At 60.8% G+C, this 24,202-nt stretch overlaps 1 protein-coding gene across 12 annotated transcripts in view; it reads left to right on the forward strand.

Moving 5' to 3' along the window:
- The window catches only part of KCNT1 (potassium sodium-activated channel subfamily T member 1), a 68,345-nt gene that overhangs the window by 19,273 nt on the left and 24,870 nt on the right, over positions 1 to 24,202 (forward strand). For 7 of the 12 annotated variants that reach the window (XR_006269632.1, XM_043469992.1, XM_043469982.1 and 4 more), the window contains 3 exons: positions 18,608 to 18,687; positions 19,242 to 19,341; positions 22,913 to 22,969. Coding sequence is in view for 11 of the 12 variants with exons in the window: in XM_043469992.1 (XP_043325927.1) it covers positions 18,608 to 18,687; positions 19,242 to 19,341; positions 22,913 to 22,969 (237 nt within the window). In the remaining variant the exon portion in view is untranslated. Of the gene's footprint in view, positions 1 to 7,333; positions 7,507 to 8,113; positions 8,277 to 12,344; positions 12,387 to 18,607; positions 18,688 to 19,241; positions 19,342 to 22,912; positions 22,970 to 24,202 lie in introns of those variants that run through there. The other 5 variants (XM_043469985.1, XM_043469986.1, XM_043469990.1 and 2 more) reach the window with 4 other exon arrangements.

The following is a 24,202-nucleotide window of genomic DNA, read 5'->3' on the forward strand; positions in this document are numbered from 1 at the left end:
GGTACCTTCCTGCCCATCCTCATGAGAGACAGAGAGTGAGCAAGTTCTCTCATGAGGGCACTAACCCCATCTTGGGGCCCCACCCTCAGGACCTCATCTATTAATAACTCTCATCACCTCTGAATGCCATCACTCTGGGGGTTGGGGCTTCAGTGTGAGTTTGTGGGGGGGACACACACATTCCATCCACAGCAGGGTTGGGGAACAGAGTGGACACTATGAAAGAGATGGCCAGTACCCTTTCTGGGGGTTAAGCTATGCCTCGATCTCAAATTCCTTGAGCCCTTGGGCATCTGAGGATCCATGGAGGGAAAGCCTGCCTCTCTCACCTCCCCAACACCCACGGGGTGCAGGCCCCTGGTGAGTGGAGGCTGATCCTGCAGGTAGAAGGCCAGCTCAAAGTCTCTAGCTGAGAGGAGGAATCTCAGGAGAGGGCCTACAGTGCTCTGAACGGTGTCCCCCAAGTTCATGTCCACTGGCACCTGGGAATGTGGCCTTATTTGGAAGTAGCATCTTTGTGGCTGTAATTAAGGTAAAGATCTTGAGATGGGGTGGTCTCAGATTTAGGGTGGGCCCTACATCCACTGACTGGAGTCCTTATAAGAAGAGACACACACAGGAGAAGCTACGCGAGAGTGGAGCAGAGGCAGGTGATGGCCACAAGCCAGAGCCACCCGGGGCCTCCAGGAACTAGAGGAGGCAGGAAGCGCCTCCCCTGGAGCCTCTGCAGGGAGCATGGCCCTGTGACAGCTGGATTTCAGCCCAGTGATGCTGACTTTGGACCTCTGGGCTCCAGGACGGTGTGAGAACAAATTTCTGTGTTGAGTCTCTCATTCGTGGTCCCTGGTTCCAGCTGCCCCAGGACACACACACACCAGGAAATCTCAGTCATTTGGGGGACAGTGAACGTCAGAGAGAAGTCACCTCATTTTTCTCGAGGACAGCTCACCACCTGCTGAGCAGTCTGGGGAAGCCTTTCCCACCCCCCCGCCCCGCCAGCCCAGTGGCCAGGCCAGTCCCCAGGCCACTGTCAGGAAGGGAGACTCCTTTGGGAAGCACAGATCTCATGTGGCATTTATGGGGCATCTCCCGAGACCAGGGCTTACCTGGTGGCTAAGACAGTAAAGAATCTGCCTGCAATGCAGGAGACGCAGGTTCAATCCCCGGGTTGGGAAGATACTCTGGAGAAGGGAATGGCCACCCATTCCAGTATTCTTGCCTGGAGAATCCCGTGGACAGAGGAACCTGGTAGGTTACAGTCCATGGGGTCACAAAGAGTCAGATACGCCTGAACGACCAACACTTCACTTTAACTTCGGAGACTCATGTCTGGGCTGGAGAGGGGGCAGCAGGAGAGGGCTGAGAAGTCAGGGACCCCCAGGTGGTACCCGTGGGTTGATCAGAGGGCTGTGGGGAGGGGAGAAGGCTCCCAGCTCTGAATCTGCAGCCACGGCAGAGTCCAGGGAGGGGGCAGCACATACCTGGCTTGGGGAGGACACTGCCCTCGTGGCCCCAACCTGACCTTCACAGCTGGTTTGCTTCATCCAGGAATATTGTGTTGCATCTGGTTATTAGGGTTTTTGCTAACTCCTTTTAATCCAGACTGGCTCCTACCAGGTATGCCCGCCCAGGTCCCCAGCCCTAATCCCCAAGCCCCTGAGGATGGTGAGATGTCGCCTTATTTGGAAGTAGGATCTTTGCAAATAATTCCATGAGCAGGAGGCCATTAGGGTGGGCCCTAATCCAACATGATTAGTGTCTTTTTTGTTTATTTGGCTGAGCTGGGTCTTAGTTGTGGCACACAGGATCTGTCTTCCTTGCAGCACATGGGGTATTTAGTTGCAGCATGTGGGGTCTAATTCCCTGACCAGGGATCGAACCCAGGGCCCCTGCATTGGGAGTTCAGAGTCTTAGCCACTGGACCACCAGGGAAGGTCCCACTGATGTCCTTTTTAAAAAGGTAAATTTGGAGACAGACCTGGAAAGAACCTCCCTCGTGGCCTCAGAAGAAGCAGGCCCTGCTGACCCCTTGATCTCGGCCTCCAGAACTGGGAGAGAACGAATTTCTGTTGTTCACGCCATCCAGACTGTGCCACTCAGCCCTAGGAAGCTCATGTTGCAGTTCTGTTGCTCACTGACTCTTTGTGACCCCATGGACTGCAGTGCACCAGGCTTCCCTGTCCTTCACTGTGTCCCAGAGTTTGCTCAAATTCATGTCCATTGAGTTGGTGATACCATCCAACCATCTCATCCTCTGCCACCCCCTTCTCCATTTCCTTCAATCTTTCCCAGCATCAGGGTCTCTTCCAATGAGTCAGCTCTTCACATCAGGTGGCCAGAGTATTGGAGCTTCACCATTAGTCCTTCCAATGAATATTCAGGGTTGATTTCCTTTAGGATGGACTGGTTTGATATTCTTGCAGTCCAAGGGACTCTCAAGAGTCTCCTCCAGTACCACAATTTGAAAGCATCAATTCTTTGGCCCTCAGCCTTCTGTATGGTCCAACTCACACATCCATACATGACTTCTGGAAAAACCATAGCTTTCACTATACAGACCTTTGTCAGCAAAGTGATGTCTCTGCTTTTTAATATACTGTTTATGTTTGTCATAGCTTTCCTTCCAAGGAGCAAGCGTCTTTTAATTTTATGGCTGCAGTCACTGTCCATAGTGATTTTGGAGCCCAAAAAAATAAAATCTGTGACTGCTTTTACTTTTACTCCATCTATTTGCCATGAAGTGATGGGACTGGATGCCATGATCTTATTTTTTTGAATGCTGAGTTTTAAGCCAGCCTTTTCCCTCTCCTTTTTCACCCTCATCAAGACGCTCTTTAGTTCCTCTTCACTTTCTGCCATTAGAGTGGTATCATCTGCATATCTGAGGTTGTTGGTATTTATCCCGGAAGCTCATACCCGTAGCAATTTTGCATTATAAGTAAGGTTACTGATCAGTTGGCTGAAGTAATGAACAGGAGGGTGGGCCCTTTCTAAGCACAGTGGGACTTTGAAAGCAGGGTGTTTTCTCTGGCTAGAAGTGGAAGAAAAGTTTTGAGGCACAGGGTTATGGACCCATGATTGCCAGCTTTAAAGATGGAGGGGCCAAGGGATGAGGGCAGCCTTTAGGAGCTAAGCCACCAACAGACAACAGGAAAAGGGAAACTCAGTCCTACAACCACCAGGAAATTAATGCCACCAACTGGATGAGCCTGGAGGTGGATTTTCCCCAGGACTCCAGGTGAAAGTCCAGCCTTGGTGATGCTGATTTCAGGCACATGGAACCCTAAGCAGGACACCAAGCTAAGCCATGCCCAGCCTTCTAATAGATGGCGAGAGAGAATAAATGTGTTGCTTTAAGCTGCGAAGTCAGTGGTGATTAGTCACACAGCACAGGTGGCCGATACGCCAGGCCTCTCGTCCTGCAGAAGGTTCTGCTGTCTGTGTGTCTGGCTGCCTCTTGGTGGGTTGTTCAGCGTGTTGCTCCACCCCCAGTATTTCTCATAAACCGGATGTTGGTTCTGAAGGCCTGGTGGGTGGAACTCGGATGTTTTAGGCAAAAGGTTTTAAGTCCCACTGTGGTCCTGACATTGCCGTGTCCTGGTTGTCCCTCCGTTAGAGATGGCCAGATGGACACTCTGGCTAGTGACGACAGCCCAGCCCTTGCACTGGGCAGTTAGGCACAGTGACCCGTCACCGTGTGGCCAGGCGTTCCCCCTCTACATTGCAGCTGAGGAGGGGCAGCCCCCCGGGACAGCCTCCCTGAGTCCCACGTTCCATGGAGGCGTGGCCAAGCTCCTTTCCCGTTCTGCTCCACCCTCCTTGAGTATAAGCCACATGCTTCTTTAACTGGTGGTTTTCCCGCATCAATGGGAGCTGGTTGTAAGCCCTGAAACACAATTCCTGCTGGAAAAAAGCAGGAAAACACGCTCAGTCCTTTCCCTTTAATTACTAGTTTTCAAAGTGTATTATAGCAGCTTCACAGGATGACAACTGAGGGTGTTTTTTCTGGATTCCTGCTCCTGGATGTGACCTTTGAGTTTCTTAAGTGACAAGAAGGGCTTTGCAGATATGCTGAAGTTAAGGATCTTAAAAAAAAAAAAGTACTTACCTTAGAAGAAAGAGGTTAACATTTTAAAATGATTACTTATGTGTTTTATTTACTTTTGGCTGCACTGGGTCTTGGTTGCTGCACACGGGCTTTCTCGAGTTCAGCGGGCGGGGGCTTCTCATTCCGGTGGCCTCTCGCTGCAAAGCACGGGCTTTCGAGCACAGGCTCAGTACTTGGGATGCACGGGCTTAGTTGCTCCACGGCGTGTGGAATCTCCCTGGACCAGGGATTGAACCCGTGTCCCCTGCATTGGCAGTTGGAATCCCAACCCCTGGACTCCAAACCTGTGGAAGTCCAAAGTTAAGAATCTTGAGATGAGCTGGTAATCCTGGGTCACCTGGGGGACCCCATGGGGTCACAGGGCTTTTCAGAAGAGGGAGGTGGAAGGCCAGAGTCAAAGAGGGAGACGGAAGGATGAGGCAGGGGCCAGAGCCACGTGAGGACGGGGCCCCGGACAGGGGATGCAGGGGGCCTCTAGAAGCTGGAAAAGACACAGAAGCATCTCCCCAGAGTCTTCAGAGGGGACCGGCCTGCCCACATGTAGACTTTAGGACCCAGAATTCCAGAACTGTTGAAGACGATAAGTTTTAAGCCACTGTATTTGTAGTCCTTGTTACAGAAACGAGGGGACCCGTACACCGAGTGCTCATCTTCCTCCCTTCTGGTTTGGAGGGGTTTTCTGGTTTGGTTTTGGTTTTCTGACTGTGAGGCGTGCGGGATCCTAGCTCCTCAACCAGGGATCAAACCCACACCCTTGGCATTGGAAAGTGAAGTCTTCACCACTGGACTGCCAGGGGAGTCCCATCTTCGTCCCGTCTAATAGTCAGTTGTCCCTTCTTGGGCTGGTGGGAGCCCATCCAACTGGATTTTGTGCTTCTTTTTTTTCACAATTTTTAAAAAATTGTGTAAAACACACGTGCTTCACAACAGGAGAAGCCGTCACAATGAAAAGCCTGTGCACTCCAACTAGAGAGTACAGAGAAAGCCTGTGCACATCGACGAAGACCCAGCAAGCCATAAATAAATAAAAAATACGCATGATATAAAATTCACCACCTTAATCATTTTTGAGTGTACAGTTCTGTAACAGTATATTCTTTTAAAATTTTTTTAATTAAAGTATAGTTGATTTAGGGATTCCCCTGGTGACTCAGCAGTAAAGAATCCACCTGCCAATGGAGGAGACACGGGTTCGATCCCTGGGTAGGGAAGATCCTCCTAGAGGAGGAAATGGCAGCCCACTCCAGTACTCTTGCCTGGAGAATCCCATGGACAGAGGAGCCTGACGGGCTACAGTCCATGGGGTCATGGACACGACTGATCCCGCACAGACTTTGGGCGCACATGCATTTACAATTGTTATATAGTCTTCTTGCAGGGATCCCTGGATCATTGTGCAGTGTCCCTTCTCTGCCTCTCATTCCAGTCTTTGTTTTTAAATACACTAAGCCTATGCTTAATGGGCAGCCACTTTAATCTTCCCAAACTGAAACGCATCCCCACTAAACTCACTCCCCACTCCCTCCCCCAGCCCCTGAAGCCAGGGTGCCCTTCCCTTCCCCTGATTTGCTCTGTCTCTCTTATTGCCTGGAGAATTCTTTGCTCATCCTTTAAGCCCAGTAGATTAGAGGGATCGATTGCTGGGTGCGGTGCACCGGTACCTTATTTTTCTGGAATTCCGTGTGCAGTCCTTTCATCATTCTATTTCTCAATATTTCCTAAATTTGTTTTAAATACTTCAAACAGGCTGGGGCCCCTACTGGGGCATGAGCAGTTCTTCGGGTGTGCGTCTCCCATAGCTCTCAGCTCCTGGACCCTCTGCTCCGCGTGGGCCTCTGTACCAGGGGGCCATCCCTCTCTCAGTAACTCCACCGTGAGCCATTTCCCTTCTGATTTGGGTTCACCAGGTGGCGCTAGTGGTAAAGAACCCGCCTGCCAGTGCAGATGTTAGGAGACTTGGGTTAGATCCCTGGGCTGGGAAGATCCCCTAGAGAAGGCAATGGCAAACCCACTCCAGTATTCTTACCTGGAGAATCCCACGGACAGACGGCCCTGCCAGACTACAGTCCATGGGGTTGCAGAGTCGGACACGACCGAAGCGACTTGGCACGCCCCGGGGATCCTTACATGGGGTGAGGGTAGGCGTGTGTCCAGGACGTGGGCCGGAGGGGATGGTTTAGATGCCCCTCAACCCCTGTTTGGTGGTGCTGAGGACAGAGGCATTGCTCCTGACACCCTGTTTTTGCTCTGGGCTCTTCAGATGTGTCCGTTGGGTTTTTGGTCTTTCTGTATCTTTTTGTCCATAATTTGCCCCACCTGAGCATGCACGCGGTTGTTTTCAGTCTCTTTTAGTCTCTTTGTGTTTTGTTTCTGAAGGAGAGGTGTGTCGAGGTGCAAGCACTGCAGCAAAGGCTCCCAGGTCCCAGCCTGGCTCACGCGGACACACAGGCGGAGAGGCCTCGGCGGGGCCCGAGAGGGTGCTGCCCCTGCCTGCAGTCCCACTGGCCCTGTTTTCCGGGCACTGCGGTGCCTCGCTCCCCAGCAGGCCGGAGGTGTTTCAGGCCCTCCCTGTTTGCAGTCGCTCCCATGTCACCCCCCCCCGCAGGAGGGGCAAGGGGTGGCTGACATCAGTTTATCCCCCACCCGCCTCCTGGGTTGGCAGGGGAGGTTCGGGACAAGGGGACGGGACAGGACGTGGAGGGTGGTCGAGTGTTGCTGAGACCACCCAGTGGCTTCATCCTGACTCGGCACTGTCTCGCGAGAGGCCAGGCCAGGAGCTGGGTGTACGGAGGCCCACCTCCCTCTCACAGACCTTCTGTCCGCGCCGGGCCCTGGTGGCTTGCTGGGCCACAGAGGGGTGAAGCAATAGAGGCCGGCCAGCTGGCCAAGTCGGAGCCTCTGGACCAGACGGGAGGGCCTGGAGCCCAGGGGGCAACCTGCGCAGCTGTCCTCTGAGTGCCCTGCACCCAGCTGGGCTCCAGGCAGCCAGCCCACAGCCTGGGTCCTCCCAGCACCAACACCTGGGCAGGTCACCTCTACCCACCCCGCCCCCTAGTCCGGGGCCTCCCTCGTCTGCAAAAATGGAAGGAATTGGGCAGAAAAGCCACATAATGTGGCAACAGGGAGCAGAGGCTCGGTCAGCTGGGAGGCCTCTCCCTGCCTTCCTGTCTGGGCTCCGGCGGAAGCCACTTCCTCCCTCAGCGCCTCGGTTTCCCCCCTTTGCAAACGGACAGAAATCTGCACACTTCCTCAAGCTGTCTATTCCCGTGAGACAGTCCCAGCTCACCGGGCTGGGGGGGGGGGGTCGGGCGCGGACCGGGCTCCGGGACCCTGAGCTGCCTCCTCCACGTCGGGGATCTCATGTCCCGCGCCGAATGGAGTCTCGAGTACGGGTACAGGTGAAGGAGGACCCCATGGACTCCCTGGATGCTTTGGGGGAGGAGGTGGGGGGCAGGGGCCGCCCCTGAGCGCCTGCGGGAGGGAGGACAGACAGCGGTGTCCCCCCACCCCCGAACGTGCGGCTGGGCCCACCCGACCTGGGCGGCCGGGGTGGGAGTTAGGAGGTGCGCGTAGCTCCGGGTCCCCAGGACCCACAGGCCGCCTGGGGTCCCCGCCTCCAGCAGCCCCCACCTGCGGAGGTGACCGGCCAAGAGCCATCAGCTGCCACCGCGCTACTATTCCTCCCCTCCCCCCGGCACCGTGCGGGCTAGCGTGACTATTACTACTCCTTCCGTGGGAAGGCAGACCCCTCGCATCCCGGGGCGCCGAGACCCCCCGCTCCCACGTGGGGCGCCCTCTGCGCTCCGGGAATGGGGAAGGGGCCGAGCCTGGGCACCCCCCTGGTCGCGGCGGGAGGGAGCCCGGCCGCCCCCCAGAATCCCAGCACCCCCCCCCCTCGGCCGTTCCACTGCGGCGGCGGCGCGGGGAGCGCGGGGCGGCGCGCGGAGATGGTAGCGCCCGCTCCGCCCCCGCCTCCCGCCGCCGCCGCCGCCGCCGCCGCGCGCTCCGGCAGGATGGCGCGGGCCAAGCTGCCGCGCTCGCCGTCCGAGGGCAAGGCGGGCCCGGGGGGCGCCCCGGCCGGCGCCTCGGCCCCCGAGGAGCCGCACGGGCTCAGCCCGCTGCTGCCGGCCCGCGGCGGGGGCTCCGTGGGCAGCGACGTGGGCCAGAGGTAGGGCGGGGGCGCGGGGCGCCGCCGGGAGGGGCTTTGCTCTCTGCGCTCGCATCCCGCACGGGCTCCGCTCCGCTACACCTGCCGCGTTGCCTGCAGCCCCTGAGGGGGGAGGGACGGCCGGGGTCTCCCCTGGGGACCCCCTCCCAAGCGCCCCGCCCGCTGTGTCTCCCGTCCGCCTGTGGGACCCCTGCTCCCTCCTACTCCGAGAGGCTGAGCACAGTGGGCCTGCAGGTGAGATCGGAGGGGAGAAAGGAGGTGGGGACCTGGTGACCCCTGCCCAAGCCCTGTCCCGCTGGAGGCTACATTCATGTTGGTCCCCAGCAGCCACTTGGGGTGAGGCAGGGCCAGCGTCTGTGTCCCGCTCCAGAGGGAAGCAGTGTGAGGCCCAGGGCGGCCGCATAGCAGAAGGGAGCTGGGGCACAGGCTGGGGGCTCAGGCTTCTTGGGGCTGGTGTCTAGAGCCCATGGGAGTAAAGGTGTAGGAGGCTGGTTCTCCGGGCCGGGCAGGGTCCTGCTGACCCCTCCGGCCGCTCCTTGAGCATGACACCCCCATTTCACTGATGAGGACACTGAGGCTCAGTCTGCAGCACTAACTCTTAGCCAGCATCTTCCCTGTGCCAGGAGCCCTTCTAGATGCTGCGGGGGAAACTGAGATGAATCAGACCCCCCCTAATGTGGGCACACGTCGTGGGCACAAAAACCTGTGCGGGCTGGGCTGGGACAAGGAGAGGGAATGCTTCCTGGGGCACTGGCCCTGCAGGCGGAGCACCGGGAGATGGGCAGGGGCTTCCGGGCAGAGGAGACAGCCAAGGCCAAAGCCTGGGGGGCTGGGGTGTGGTGCCATGTCAGGGTTGGGGTGAGGCGTTGGCAGAGACTCAGCCTGGCAGATGGCAGACCACGGGTGTCTGGGGAGCCTCCCTGCCCCTCCCCACTGACCACAGGCCCTCTGGGCCCTCCGCACTCTCCCACCCCATCTCCTGCTCCTTGACATGCCCCTAGGGGGCAGCTGCCCCGTGGTCATTCCCATTTGCCTGAGGAGACTGCTAAGGCAGGAGACTAAGTGCTCTAACGGGCACTCCTGGTGGCTTACCCCGTTAATGGGCAGCCCCTGGGCAGGAGGGAGGTGAGTGCCGGCTAAGGCCCTGGAGGCCAGATTCCTGTCTTCTCCATTCCCTTCCTTGAGGCTGTGGGGGGCAGTGAGTCCAGAGGCTCTGGTTACCGGCAGCCTGGCCCCTGCAAATGATTGGCTTCCTGCTGTCCCTGTTCCTGCAGGGACACAGGGATGGCAGGTCCTGTCCAAACTGCATCTGAACCCGCAGTGCAGCATGGGAGCCGTGGTGGCAGGGACACCTCCTCCAGGAAGCCCTCCCCCCACTCCTGCCCTTCGTGTGAGCAGCCTGGCTTGGTCCCCAAGCTGCCCCTGAGGGGCAGGGTCCTCAGAGCAGCCTCACAGCCAGCCCAGCAGCACCAGGAACTCCGCAAGTGCTAGGTGCACGCTGTGGAGTTTGCTCCGGACGGGAGCAGTGGGGAGCCATGGCAGGTTCCGGAGCAGATGAGGACTTGCCGGGTTTCAATTCTGGCAAGACCAGAGCAGGCAGTTGGGTGCCCTCTGCCGGAGGAGCCCGTGGCTGTAGCTCCTGCCCCAACCTGCGTGCACTGTCTGGAGCCAGCCAGGCCTCGGTCCTCCCCAGGGAAGCCCAGAGCCTCCCGGAGGCCTCACCACTGCTGGGGAGGTGGCATGGCAGAGGCAGGGGTCTCCACTGCCCCCAGGGGGCTGAGCCACAGGGAGGGGTCTGCTCCCAACGCCCTGCCTGGACCACCCCCTACCACCTGCCCCTGCCACCCTGCCGTCCTTCTCCTGGACGAGGTGGAGGGGGGAACACAGGCAAGGGGAGGAGTGGGCAGCAGAGGCCAGGATGAGCTCTGAGCTCCCACTGGAGGCTGCTTGCAGAGGTCAAGAGAGCACCAGGGCAGAAAGAGGGGAAGAGGGTCCAGGGAGGGGAAGGCAGGGGGGGCACAGGAGGACCTGGGCAAGGAGTGAGGGGCCGCCAGCCGGGGAGGCCTGTGAGCGGGACCTTGGGGCCGTCTGCGCCTCCCCCAGGGTAGTTTCAGGGGCAGGGCTGGCCAACCCAGGACCCTCACCAGGAGGGGCAGCCAAGGAAGGCGCCCGCTCAGAGCCGGGCAGAAGGAAGGGTTGGAGACAAAGGCGAAACTCTCGCCCAGGGGCTCTGCGTGAAGGCAGGGAGGAGGGGCGGGGTCTTGGGGCGTGGGGTGGAGTCAGGGGTGGAGTCAGGCAGAGCCCGCGCAGGTGGTGCAGGGCTTGGGCGGGATCAGAATCAGCCCGAGACCCGGGCGGCAGCTGCAGCCAGTGGCCGCTGGGGGCAGCCGTACAGCTGGGGTCCCCAGAGCTCAGGACGGCCCCTCTGAGCCTGGCTCCCACCAAGGACAGGCCTGGAGGCTCCGGGCACACCTCTGCGTGCGGGGCCCTGGGGGCTTCTGTGGACGGTGGGGGCCGCGGCAGGCAGAGGGAGCGAGGGCTGCAGCAAACAGCGGCTTGGCCAGCCCACGGCCGACTCTGCACTTTGCTCTGGGGGCCGAGCCTGCCCGCCCCTTGTGCTCCGAGCTTGGTTCCACCCTGCTCTCCTGCTGTCCTCGCCTGTGGCCGGCCTCCCGCTCGCCCGGCAGAGTCTCCCTGCCCCCTGGCCTGGGATTTTTCCCAGGAGTCCTCACACGGGGGCCCCCTCCTCCCCTGCAGATCCACATCTTCATGTGTCCCCCACTGCCCCGGCCAGAAACCCAGCTTCTCTCCCGTCCCCGCTCCCTGACCTGCTCCCAGCGAGCTCCTGGTCTGCTCTGACCTGACGCTGGGACAGGCTGTGGCCCTGCCAGGCTCCCGCCCCCCCGGGGGTGCAGCTGTCGCCCGACTCAGCACTCGGGCAGCGCCTGGGCCAGAGGGGATCTGAGCCAGATAAACATGCAGAACCTGCCAGAAGCTCCCAGAGACCCCAGACCCAGTGAAGCCCAGGCACCCCTGCTCCCTGCGGGCCCAGCCAGCACCCTGCCCACCCGCGGGGCACCCGGAGCTGTAGGCTGAGGCCCCACCCAGGGGCAAAGCAGGCTAAGCAGGCTGGCCCCCTCCTCCCTGCCTGTGGCCTTGGGAAGGCAGCAGTCCTCTCTGAACCTCGGTTTCCTCTTCTGGAAGATGTTCGCTTTAAGGATTGAAGGAGAGGCCCCATGAAGCTGGAGACGCTGGGCCAGACGGGAGGGACTCCAGCAAACAGCAGACCCTCTGTGTCCCGCCCCCCCCCCCCCAGTCCCTGATGCCCCCACCAGCTTCTCCCTCCCAGTCTCCAGGTAGTGCCAGCCACGCCCACCCTGGTGTCCTCTGGCTGTAGCCAGTCTGGAAGAACCCTCGGCCAAGGCGGCCTCAAGGGCAGCAGGTGTGTGTTGCTGGCCCAGGAGACAGGGTGCCCCTGGGGGTTCCTAAGAAGCATCAGACTGCCTTGTCACCAGGAAGCCGAGGGGGCAGGGCAGTGAGGTGGCACCAGGGCCTGTAGAGGGCAGGGGCATCGAGGAGAGGTGGGCAGGCTTGACGACAAGGAGCCCGCCTGTTCTGTCCAGCGGGTGGCCCCTGTGTGGGGGGCGCCCCTCACTGCCATCAGCTTCCTGGGTGTCGGGGGGGCTGACCTGCTCCTTCCTGGACCCTGGGGTCACACAGGGCCTGGGGCAGTCTCAGTGCAGAGCAGGGCGGTGGGCGCTCCCAAACCTGCTGTCCAGCCGCTCGCTTGGCTGCAGGCAGAGGCCCGTCCTGCGTGCCGTCCCCTGGGAGGGTCACCCCATCCCGCCGGGGTGGGGGCGGGGTGCATGTGCCGGCACTGCCGTGGGCGCCGTGCTGCTTCTGGGGCGTCCAGGGGACCAGGCCCCGCCAGGGAGTGTGCGCATGGGCGCGCCCCTGCTCCCCTCGGCCCCTGCCCGAGTTCTCCCTCTGTGTCCGGGAGCCCAGGCTCCCCCATCTGTCCATCCGTCCGCTGTCCACGTTGATGTGTCCGCTCCATTCCGCCCCCAGGCTTCACATGGAAGAGTTCAGCCTGGACTCCTCTCTGTCTCAGTAAGTGCTTGGTTCACAGGTGTCCTCCTGGCCCCAAGCAGACCCTGGGGGAAGGGGCTCGGGCCATGACTGCCCAGGGGGAGGGTCCGTCGCGCCCAGCACCTGCAGCCAGGCCAGAGTGGGGCACGGCCAGGGCTGCTGGACCTTGAGTGGGGCTGAGGCTGGAGGCAGAATGGGGCATGGCTCTCTGGGAAGGAGCCTGTGAGTGGGAAATGGGGTGTCCGGAGCCAGATACCCCACGGCCCCACGGTGGTGACGACAGCCCTTAGGAAGGGATGGGGGCCCCTCTGTGGTACTGGTGTGGGGACAGGCAGGCAGGTGACCGCTGGGGACCCAGGCTTCAGCCCACTGCGGCCACCTGTGCAGATCCAGGACCCCAGGCGCCTGGCCCAGCTGCCCCACCGTGAGCCCCTCCAGGCCTTTCCTGGCTTCAGTCAGGGCTGCGGAGGGCATTTTGAGGTCAGGGGACCCAAGCCCCTCAGCACCCCTGCCAGGCGCATTCCTGGGAAGGAGCCCCTCACCTGCTCATGCCCACGGTGTCCAGATTGGCCACCACGTGGGGCCTGATTATTCTTTCATTAATTAACACCTTGGCAGCGGCCACCAGCACTCACTTGGGGCTTCTACACGCTGCCTCCTGCAGCCCGAGGCTCGGGCATCGTTACCCGGGCCAGCTCTGGGCCTCCGTCCCCCAGCCACGGTGCAGCGGGTAACCAGAGAGGGGGACGGGTCCCAGGCCGTTGGTGAGGTTGGGGGGAATGGACAGTTGCAGCCACCCAAGGGGCTGAGGCTGTGGTCCTCTGCCCCAGAGCTGCGTGGTCACCAGCAGATCAAATGTCCCTGGGCCCTCAGAGGCCCAAGGAGGCTCACCAGGGCCCTGACCCAGCCAAGGTGCCAGGCCAGTACCAGGGAGGCCGAGGACAGCGCTGTCTGTTGCTTTGAGAGGTCTCTGCCCACCCTGCCCGGCAGCTTGGAGCCCTCGATTTCCTTGGCATCCCAGACCCCGGGAGGGGTGATTGGCAGAGAGGAGGCCTGTGGCCGCAGGCTGGCCGGTGCAGTGGGGGGCGGGGGGGCTACAGCAGAGTGCCGTGACCGCCCCCCAATGCCCCCACCGGCGGATCTGCAACGGGGCTGGGTGTGGTGGGGGCAGAGCGGTCCCAGTGCCACCGTCAGCCCAAGGGCCCCGCCCCCAAACCGGAGCGGCCCGACTCCTTGCTGGTCCAGCCCAGGACCTGGAGCAGAGCAGGCCACGTGTCTGTCCTGCCCAGGCCCCTGGGCGGGTCACAGGCTCTGCTCAGTCTCAGAATAGCCGGCCTCCGAGTTGGCGCTTGGGCCCAGGCTCTGCTCTTCTGTCTTGCCAGTGGGCTCCTCAGCCTCCTGCCTGGAGCTCCCAGGCACCTGCTGGACAGCCACCAGCCCGCAGCAGGCCCCCAGGAAGGAGGCCGCCGGACCTCGGCCCCATGTGAGTGCGCGGCTGTCACAGCCAGCGGGTGGGCCTGCCTGCGGCCGTCTGCCTGGTGTCTGGCCACCCTCCCACCGGGGCCGGCCTCCTGGCCCTGCGTTTGCAGCTTCCCGGCACAGGCCATCTGTGCCGGAACCGCCTGCCAGGAATCCCTGGAAGGCCGCTCCCCAGTCCGCTGGTCAGCCCACTGGTCAGCCCGCCGGTCAACGGGGGGTGGGGGCTGCAGCGTCCTCCACCTGCCGCGCCTGACAGGTCCCATCCGGGTGTGGGGTGGGGTGGGTGGGGTTTGAGCCACTTTGCTGGCACAAGGGGGCCCCCTCCGGTCCATCCAGTGTGGACAAGACACTGCCCACCAGCCGTGGGCCTGGGCCTGGGCCACTCGAATGCAAGCTGCGTGGGGATAGGCCAGAGCTGACTGCTGGCACCCGAAACTCGGGAGCCCCGGCCTCCGGGGGGAGCCCAGAGCCCCATTTCTTTCAACCTGCTGGGTGACGTGAGCCAGCACCCAGCCTGGGTGGGCCTCCATTTCCATGCGTGTAGGCACAAGGCTGGCAGGAGCCCCCTGAGAGGCCCGGTGAGGGGCTGGGGGCATGGCTCTTGAGCTGCCCAGGCTGAGTCCCTGTCCTCACAGTCAGAGAGCTGCTCACTCTGAGCAGGACAGACAGACCAGGGCTGAGGGCTGTCCCGGGATGGGGTGTGGGTTTGGCCTGAGCAGTCCTGGGGCTCATGGCCTAACCCCAGGGTCCTTCTGAGGCCGGGGTCCCGGAGGCCTCAGGGCCCTAGGCCTGCCCAGGGCTTGACACCTTCCCGCACCCTGGGCTAAGCATCCATGACCCTTCCGCTGTGCCCAGCCCTCCCTGCCGGCCGCCCGCTGAAGGAATGAGTGGCTGAGCAGGAGCGGGCGTGTAGGGGGCGGATGCTGCATCTGCCCCTGCCCAGGACTCGCGAGCTTGTTAGCAGGGCCATCGCCGTGTGAGCTCTTGGTGGTGTCCCGGCTCCTGGCCCCCGCCCAGCCCTCCCCTGCTCCTGAGAGCAGCGTCCCACGGGCTTGGCAGCCAGCTCCACCACGGGGCCACCAAGGGGCCTCGAGCCACAGCTGGTGGGCATCCACCATGTGCCACCCTCAGCCACACACGTGGGCTCACAGCACGGGGCCATCTTCTCTGGGTGACGTGAGTGATGGGTGTCAGCCAGAGTCGGACTCAGCAAAACCAGCCCTGATCGCTGGCACCACCGAGTGAGGGTAGGAGGGCAGGGCCAAGGGCAGGGGTCCTCTCTCACTTAATCCTCTGAAAACCAAGGCTTAACTGGATTTGGGGGCTTCCCTGGTGGCTCAGATGGTAAAGAATCCGCCTGCAATGCAGGAGACCTGGGTTCAATCCTTGGGTGGGGAAGATCCCCTGGAGGAGAGCATGGCAACCCACTCCAGTATTCTTGCCTAGAGAATCCCATGGACAGAGGAGCCTGGCGGGCTACAGTCCATGGGGTCACAAAGAGTCAGACACGACTGAGCGACTCCGCACAGCACAGCCAGACTTTACAGGGGAGAACCCGAGGTACAGAGGTACAGTTTTGATTTCTCCATGGTTGCAGCAGCCCTGCCAGGCACCCTCAGGATGCCCAGGGCAGGCGGATCCTGTCACTGTCTGTTCCCCAGGTGAGGTGGCTGAGGCTCAGACGGGTGGGGCCAGGCAGGTGAGGAGCAGGGCTCTGTCTGTCGGGCCAGACAGTCCAGGCCCCCCGGTGGCCATTTCCTTCAGGAGCCTTGCTGAGCCAGGAGCACGCCCTCCACTGAGTTACACCCACCACCTTAAACTTCGGGTTACAGGGAAAGCTTGCAACCTGAATTCTGTGGTGGGAGAAGTGGGCAGCCACAGCTCGTGGAGGCAGCGGACTTCCCTGGCAGTCCGGTGGTGAAGATGCCATGCTTCTAGTGCAGGGGACACAGGTTTGATCCCTGCTCAGGGGAGATTCCCCCATGCCACACGGTGCAGCCAAAAAAAAAAAAAACCCAAACATCGAAAAACCAAAAAGTGGAGGCGGCTCTGTGGATTTCCCCAGCACCCAGGCTCAACCTCCCAGGCCAGGCCTGTCTGGGTGTCCATAGTTGCCCGGGCGAGGGGGCTGACAGGTGATGTGGATTTTTTTGTCCACATCAGTTACTAGGAGCAGTTACTAGTCCACTAGTTACTGGGAGGAACTGGTCTCAGGCCAGCCATCCTGACCCCTGGGTCTGGGGAGGGGTGCCCAAGTGGAGGGCACGAGGGGTGGGGACCCCTCCTTGAGGCTTCGCTGTGCAGGCAGGAGGGTGAGGGGGCATGTGGTCCCTCGGAACACGTGGGCACCGCTCAGGGGCGTGTGCCCCTGACCTGGCCACGGCCCAGCTCAGGTTATCTGAGCCCCTCCTTCACAGGGAAGGCATTTGACCAGCTCCCCCTAGGGGCCCTCGGGAGCTCCACTGACCTGGCCCCAGGCAGCACCTACAGAGGGGGCTGGGGTTCAGGTCTAGTGGGGTACACTGGGGTGCAGTGGGGTATGCAGAGATGTAGTGGAGTGGAGTGTTCAGTGGGGTATGCAGAGGTGCAGTGCAGAGTGCTGGGGTGCACGGGGTGTACTAGGGTGTCGTGTACAGTGGAGTGTGCTGGGGTGTAGTCTGCACTGGGGTACACAGGATACAGTGGTGTGCTCAGGGGTATACTGGGGTACTCGGAGCCGTGCGGGCTTCCCCGGTGGCTCAGATGGTGAAGACTCTGCCGGCAGTGCAGGAGACCCAGGTTGGATCCCCGGGTCAGGACGATCCCCTGGAGGAGGGCATGGCAACCCACTCCAGTGTTCTTGCCTGGAGAATCCCTCGGACAGAGGAGCCTGGCGGGCTACCGTCCACGGGGTTGGACAGAGTCGGACACTCTGAGTGACTCACGTTCATGAGGAGTACGCTGGGCTGTGATGTACGATGCGTGTGCTTGGGTACAGCGGACAGGGGGGTACACAGAGGTGGGCTGGGCGCAGAGGAGTGTGCCGGGGTGGGGTGATCATCGGGCGCACTGGGGTACGGGCCCACCCCCCCTCACAGAGGGCTCGCAGAGATGTGCCGGGGTGTACAGCCTGCAGGGGGTGCTCTGGGCTTGGACCCTGCTCTGCGGGAGGCCTGTCCTGCTGCCCCGCTGACCACACTGCATCCAGACCTGAGGGTGGGGAGGCCCACGCCGCCGTCGCTCCCCCTGGGCCCTTCTTGAGCCCTGTGACCAGGGGCGGCCGCTGTGGTCAGGCTGGGGCCCCCCAGCCTGCGAAGGTCAGGAAGGTGATGGCTCTGCCCACGGCACCTCCCTTGGGTCCACCACCCGGGCGGGTGCAGACGGCTGCTGCCCGCATGTCAGGTCTGTTTCACGTGCTTTGGGTCGAACAGGCTTTGGGGAGCGACGAATATTTTAAACACTTCTCGAAGATGATGGGGTCGCCAGCCCCTGGCAGAGCAGTGTCACGAAACTTTCAAGGTGACAGAGGCATTAGTTTCTGCATTGATCCGAGCTGGAGCCTGGTCAGAGGGGGAGGATGTTCAGAGCCCCCACTCTGAATGGGGGTGGGGGTGGGGAGCAGGGGCTGGGGCCAGCGTGCGCCTCACCTCTGCCTGTGGACCACTGTCCTGCATCCCAGCGGCTCAACTGCCACCTCCTCCACGCAGCCCTCCAGGATACCTTGGGCAGCACAACTCTGCCTCCAGGGTGCTGGGTCTCCCTGCCTCCTCTCTCTGTGTGTGTCATGACTGACACAGAGCCGTGGGTGAGCTGCTGCCTCACCTGGACGGCCTTGTCCCGCCTCCACAACATCCCCCAGGGTGGCGGGGCTCGCCTGCACCTGACATCTGGGTATCTCAGGCCAGGCCCTTCCGGCCCAAAGCCTCGCCCCAAATCCCAGGCTGCCGGTGCCTCTGTCTGGTCAGGGGGCGGGGAATGGCGATGATGCCCGCGGGCCGCTCTGGGGTCCTGAGACCAGCCTCCGTTGCAGCTGAGGCAGCCTGGAATAGAGGCTGTAGGGGGGCCAGCAGGTGCCAGCCCAGAGCAAGTCGGTCCCAGCCCCAGACCCACTTCCGGGAGGAAGGCAATGCTAGACCCTTTCTGCGCAAGAACCTGGCAGCAGGGCAGTGGCCATCCTGCCTGCGGTCAACGCCGGAGTTCTCGCTGCGGTGGAACATGACGCCCCGGCTGGCCACAGCGGGCCTGCGCCTAAGGTGGGGGCAGCAACCCGTCCTCCCAGGCCCCACTTCACCCTGGGTGACCAGATGGCCGTTCCCCATCTGCCTCCCCACTCAACAGGCTCCTCCTGCCAGTCCATGCAGTCTGGTCCCTGGAGGCTGGGCGCCCACCCAAGGGCTCAGGGTATCTGAGGATTGTCCAGGACAATGGCCGCGGCTGGAGGGGCCCCACTGCCAGCCCTGACCATCCCACGGGCTGCAGCGGGCCTCCGGGCACAGCCACCAGGGGTCCCCAGAAAAGCACCCGGCCATCAGCTTCTGGAACATCCTGTACAAAGCATATGGTGTGTTTTGAGCCAAGGGCCGGCCACTCAGGCCACCTGTGGTCCTGGCGGCCACCATGATGGCCCAGGCTGAGGGCCGTGAGTGTGTGCATCTGCGGGGCCTGGAGGGCCCCGGGCGCTGGGAGGGAGGCAGCCGGCCAGCAGGTCAGCTGGGGGCACGTGGGGATGTGGGGCTTTGGGCTGGAGCCCCCTGGCCCCAAGCCCACGCCTTCCTGCCCCCCAGGGTCCAGGTGGAGTTCTACGTCAACGAGAACACCTTCAAGGAGAGGCTTAAGCTGTTCTTCATCAAAAACCAAAGATCCAGTGAGTGGGGTCTGTGGGGGGGCAGAGCAGAGGGGCTGTGTTGGAGTGGACGGGGCAATGGGCGTGTTCCCTGTCTCAGCTCCTTGCCACCTTCCAGGGTGGGAGATGCCGGGACCCTGGAGGGGTGCGCCCCTCCTGGAGGCAGGGCCGGCCTCGGCTCAGCCCCCCAGCCCACACGGCTCCCTGGCACCACCGTGGGGCCCCCCCCTTTGGTCTGTGGGCTCCCTCCACCTGCCTTCCCAGCAGGAGCCTGGCCACCTGGGATGCAGGATGGGGTGCAGAGGTGGTGCCTATGGATTCTGGTCCCTCGATCTGTAGCTTGCTCCCCCAACCCCCAGGCCCACCCCCAGGGCCAGCAGCTCAGGGACACTCTGCACCTCATCCATGAGGTGGGAGGGCACGGAGCCTCTCGGAGGCCGGCCTGGCAGAGCCCCCCCAGCACAGAGCCACTGGTCAGTGTTGGCCGGGACAGCCAGGTACAGCGGCCCAGGAGCAGAGTCCCAGCCGCTCCGGGAGCCCTGACCGCTGCCTCCCCCACCTGCCCCCACCCACAGGCCTGAGGATCCGGCTGTTCAACTTCTCCCTGAAGCTGCTGACCTGCCTGCTCTACATTGTCCGCGTCCTGTTGGACGACCCAGCCCTGGGGATCGGATGGTGGGTGACCCGCGGGCCGGGGGCTGGGCCTTCCTGTTGCCGTGACAGAGGCTGATGGGGTTTGCACGGGGGTCTGTGTGTGGGACACGCCCCCCAGGGCCGTGGCCAGGACACAGCCCTCAGGCTGGCGCTGACACTGGGTGTCCTTGTCATGGACGGCGGCTGCACTTGGAGCTGCACCCAGACGGAGCTCTCCCAGAGGGTCTGGGATGCCCCCTCCCTGCCCACCCAGTGGCGCCCGGGGGTCTCGGTGAGGGGCTCTGGCTCCTCCAGCTCCTCCTGGGTGGGTGGGGTTGGCAGGCCTCAGTGGGGAGAGGAGGTGAGCCCCTTTCTCTGGGCTCCCCCGGTTCCCCCTGCCCCTCCTGGCCCTGGGGCCTCTCTGTTTACATGGAACACCTGCCGCGGGGCTTCCCAGTGGGGCCATGGGCACAGTGCCCGCGCCTCCCGATGCCCGAGAGCCCACAGCTGGACGAGGTGCTTCCCACCGTGTGTTGTCCAGAGGGCCCCGTGCTCCTGCTCGTGCTGCTGGTGGGGAGCAGTCTTCTGCCCTGGAAGCTGGTGGGGCTGGCTCTCTGTGCCCATGTCTGGCACATCTCAGGGACGCCTGGCGTGATCCCTTCTCAGCACCACGTTGGTCCTGGTGGACACTGAGCTGGGGGCACTCAGGGCTGGGCTCGTCTGCAACTGGGTCTGCATCTGCCCTGGGAGCCTCTCTTGACTCCCTCATACCCAGATCGGGGTTTCAGAAGGTTCTGGAATGGTCCTCTCTCCTGTTTCTCCTTTCTCTCGGGGCTGCCTCGGCTTCCTCTCCAGCTCTCTAGCTGAGGTTTTCACTTCTGCTCCCACGTTTTGTTATTTCCAAGAACTCTTCATCTTCATGCGTCAGCCCCGCTGTAGGTGTCCTGCATTTCTGGGGTTTGTCTGAAACACTTTCCTTTCTTATATGTTCCTCTTCTGCTCGGTCTCTGGGCTTGCGGGCAGGGGACTTCCTCAAATGTCCCGCCACTCTGCCCCCGTCACCGTGGGACGCCGAGAGAGAGGTCCCGTAGCCCGGCCACCCTGCCTCTGGTTATAATCTGCAGGACTAGCACAGCGGCCAGGCCCCTGCCACCTTCCCAGTGGTGGGCATCCCGGGGGCTTGGGGAAGCTCCTCCTCAGGAGTGACTGAGGGAACGTGCTTCTTAGAGGCGGCACACGGGACGGGAGCGCGGCTTTCTCTCCGTGTCGCACGCATGCTGTCCAGCCTCCGGGAGGCCCTCAGGGCTCCAGGTCCATCTCTGGCCGCGCACATCCCTTCCCCTGCCGGCAGCCCAGGTGGAGCCCCCAGCCCCGTCCTGGGCTCCCCGCTGGGGTTCGCCTACCCGGCTGGCCCCTCCCCCGCCCCTCCCCAGAGGCCCCGCCCCCTCAGAGACCCTCCTCCTCAGTTCAGTTCAGTTCAGTCACTCAGACTCTACGACCCCATGGACTGCAGCACGCCAGGCCTCCCTGTCCATCACCAACTTCCAGAGTCCACCCAAACCCATGTCCCTTGAGTCAGTGATGCCCTCCAACCATCTCGTCCTCCATCGTCCCCTTCTCCTCCTGCCCTCAATCTTTCCCAGCATCGGGGTCTTTTCCAATGAGTCAGTTCTTCACATCAGGTGGCCAAAAGTATTGAAGCTTCAGCTTCAGCATCAGTCCTTGCAATGAACACCTAGGACTGATCTCTTTTAAGATGGACTGGTTGGATCTCCTTGCAGTCCAAGAGACTCTCAAGAGTCTTCTCCAACACCAGTTAAATAGCATCAATTCTTTGGCGCTCAGCTTTCTTTATAGTCCAACTCTCACATCCATACATGAGTCCTGGAAAAATCATAGCTTTGACCAGATGGACCTTCGTTGGCACAATAATGTCTCTGCTTTTAAACATACTATCTAGTTTGGTCATAACTTTTCTTCCAAGGAGCAAGCATCTTTTCATTTCATGGCTGCAGTCACCATCTGCAGTGATTTTGGATCCCCCCAAAATAAAGTCTGTCACTGTTTCCACTGTTTCCCCATCTATTTGCCATGAAGTGATGGGACTGGATGCCATGATCTTAGTTTTCTGAATGGTGAGTTTTAAGCCAACTTTTTTGCTCTCCTCTTTCATTAATAGACTCTTCAGTTCTTCACTTTCTGCTGTAAGGATGGTGTCATCTGCATATCTGAAGTTATTGATGTTTTTCCCAGCGATCTTGATTCCAGCTTGTTCTTCTTACAGCCCAGCGTTTCTCGTGATGTACTCTTCATATAAGTTAAATAAGCAGGGTGACAATATACAGCCTTGACGTACTCCTTTTCCTATTTGGAACCAGTCTGTTTTTCCATGTCCAGTTCTAACTGTTTCTTCCTGACCTGCATACAGGTTTCTCAAGAGGCAGCTCAGGTGGTCAGGTATTCCCATCTTTTTAAGAATTTTCCAGAGTCTGTTGTGATCCACGCAGTCAAAGGCTTTGGCATAGTCAATAAAGCAGAAGTAGATGTTTTTCTGGAACTCTCTTGCTTTTTCGATGATCCATTGGATGTTGGCAACTTGATCTCTGGTTCCTCTGCCTTTTCTAAATCCAGCTTGAACATCTGGAAGTTCACAGTTCACGTACTGTTGAAGCCTGGCTTGGATAATTTTGAGCATTACTTAGCTAGTGTGTGAGATGAGTGCAATTGTGTGGTAGTTTGAGCATTCTTTGGGATTGCCTTTATTTGGGATTGGAATGAAAACTGACCTTTTCCAGTCCCGTGGCCACTGCTGAGTTTTCCAAATTTGCTGGCATGTTGAGTGCAGCACTTTCACAGCATCATCTTTCAGGATTTGAAATAGCTCAGCTGGAATTCCATCACCTCCACTAGCTTTGTTCGTAGTGATGCTTTCTAAGGCCCTCTCGACTTCACATTCCAGGATGTCTGACTCTAGGTGAGCGATCACACCATCGTGATTATCTGGGTCATGAAGATCTTTTTTGTGCAGTTCTTCTGTGTATTCTTGCCACCTCTCCTTAATATCTTGTGCTTCTGTTAGGTCCCTACCATTTCTGTCCTTTATTGAGCCCATCTTTGCATGAAATTTTCCCTTGATATCTCTAATTTTCTTGAAGAGATCTCTAATCTTTCCCATTCTATTGTGTTCCTCTATATCTTTGCATTGATCGCTGAGGAAGGCTTTCTTATCTCTCCTTGTTATTCTTTGGAACTCTGTGTTCAAATGGCTATATCTTTCCTTTTTTCCTTTGCCTTTCTTATCTCTTCTTAGCTATTTATGAGGCCTCCTCAGACAACCATTTTGCCTTTTTGCATTTCTTTTCCTTGGGGATGGTCTTGATCCCTGCCCTCCTCCTCAGAGACCCTCCTCCCCAGAGACCTTCCCTACAGCCTCTGTGGGTTGGAAACAGGCTTAGTGTTAGAATTCAGATGCCCATCTGAGATGTGGGGCCTGGCCCTGGGTTGGGGAGAGTGCTCCCCACACGCCCTGAGCCCATGTCAACCCTGGAAGGGTCTGGTCCCTTCAGGGGCGATGCCGGGAGGGGCTGCAGCGGCCAGCTCTGTCTCTCCACAGCTGGGGCTGCCCGAAGCAGAATTACACCTTCAATGAGTCATCCTCCGAGATCAACTGGTGAGTGTGCCTCCCAGCTCCCGCTCAGAGGTCCGGGGCAGGGCGGGGTGGCCAGAGGGTGACGCTGCCCAAGCCCCCGGGACAGATGCCCAGTCACAGCCAGAGAGCCTCCTGGGATCCCCAGGACCTGGCCGAGCAGTAAGAACACTGGGGCGGCCCCGCGGGGTACAGCCCCTGAGCCCCTGGGAGCAACCTAAGGCTGACAGCGGGTGTCACCAGGAGCCGGCTTGGCCCAGTGCCCTTCTGTGATGCCCTCCAGCCCCAGGGGCCCTGGGTGAGAGGAGACAGACAGGAAGGACCTGCCAGAGGGTCAGCCGCAGCCTCTGCGATCCATGAGCCTTTGGCCAAAGAGAGCAGGTGCCACGGTCAGGCAGTAAGAGGTGCCCCCAGAGTGGTGGGGGCACCTGGGCCGGAGGTTAGGACGAGCTCCAGGGCCTTGGCCACCTCCCTGATGGAGGCATCTCCCTTCCAGCCTCCCCACATCCACAGCCCCCTCTCGGCCTTACTCCCTCACCCACGGCCCTCCCCTGGCACCCCGGCCCAGCCTTGCGGGTCAGTCCTGGCGCTCCACAGCAGCAGGATGGGTCTGCCAAGCCCTGGCCACTCTTCCCAGCCGGGTCACCTGTCCCTGGGAAGCAAGAGGGTCAGGATCGCAGGGACACGTAGGGACACGCCAGCCCTCCCTTCACACCGGGCCCTGGAAGCCCTTCCTTTCTGGCCCAGTAGGGGCAGGGCAGCTTCTGAGCCCAGCCCGACTCCCGCCCAAAGGAAGGCCTGGGGCTTTCAGTCTGTCCCTTGGTGGAGAAAGTCACTACCCGAGACCCAGCTGCAGCAGGAGCCCCCGAGGCTCAGGCCTTGGCCGTCTGTGCCTGGGGAGGGTGGGCAGGGTCAGTGCGTAGCTCAGCCATCTGGCCCCTCCTGCTGGTCTCACCGCAACCATTGTCCAGAGGCTGCGTCTGGGCAGGGACGCCCCCTCTCCCATGTCACTCCCCTCAAGGGTGCCATGTGGGTTATAGTCGAGGAAGGACCTGAGGTCAGGAAACCCGAGAGCATGGATGACCAGCACAGCCCCCGTGCAGGGCACAGGAACCTGGACGAGAAGCAGTGGCCACCTGGGGCCGCCAGGCCTGTCCCCAGAGCAGCCTGCTCAGGCCCTGGTCTCACAGGCCCCTCCCCGAGGCCTCCTTCCTGGAGGAACCGCCCCTCCCCTCTTGCTCTCAGCCCCTCGAGGGC

This window comes from Cervus canadensis, chromosome 5 (assembly GCF_019320065.1).
Source record: "Cervus canadensis isolate Bull #8, Minnesota chromosome 5, ASM1932006v1, whole genome shotgun sequence".
Classification (NCBI taxonomy): domain Eukaryota; kingdom Metazoa; phylum Chordata; class Mammalia; order Artiodactyla; family Cervidae; genus Cervus; species Cervus canadensis.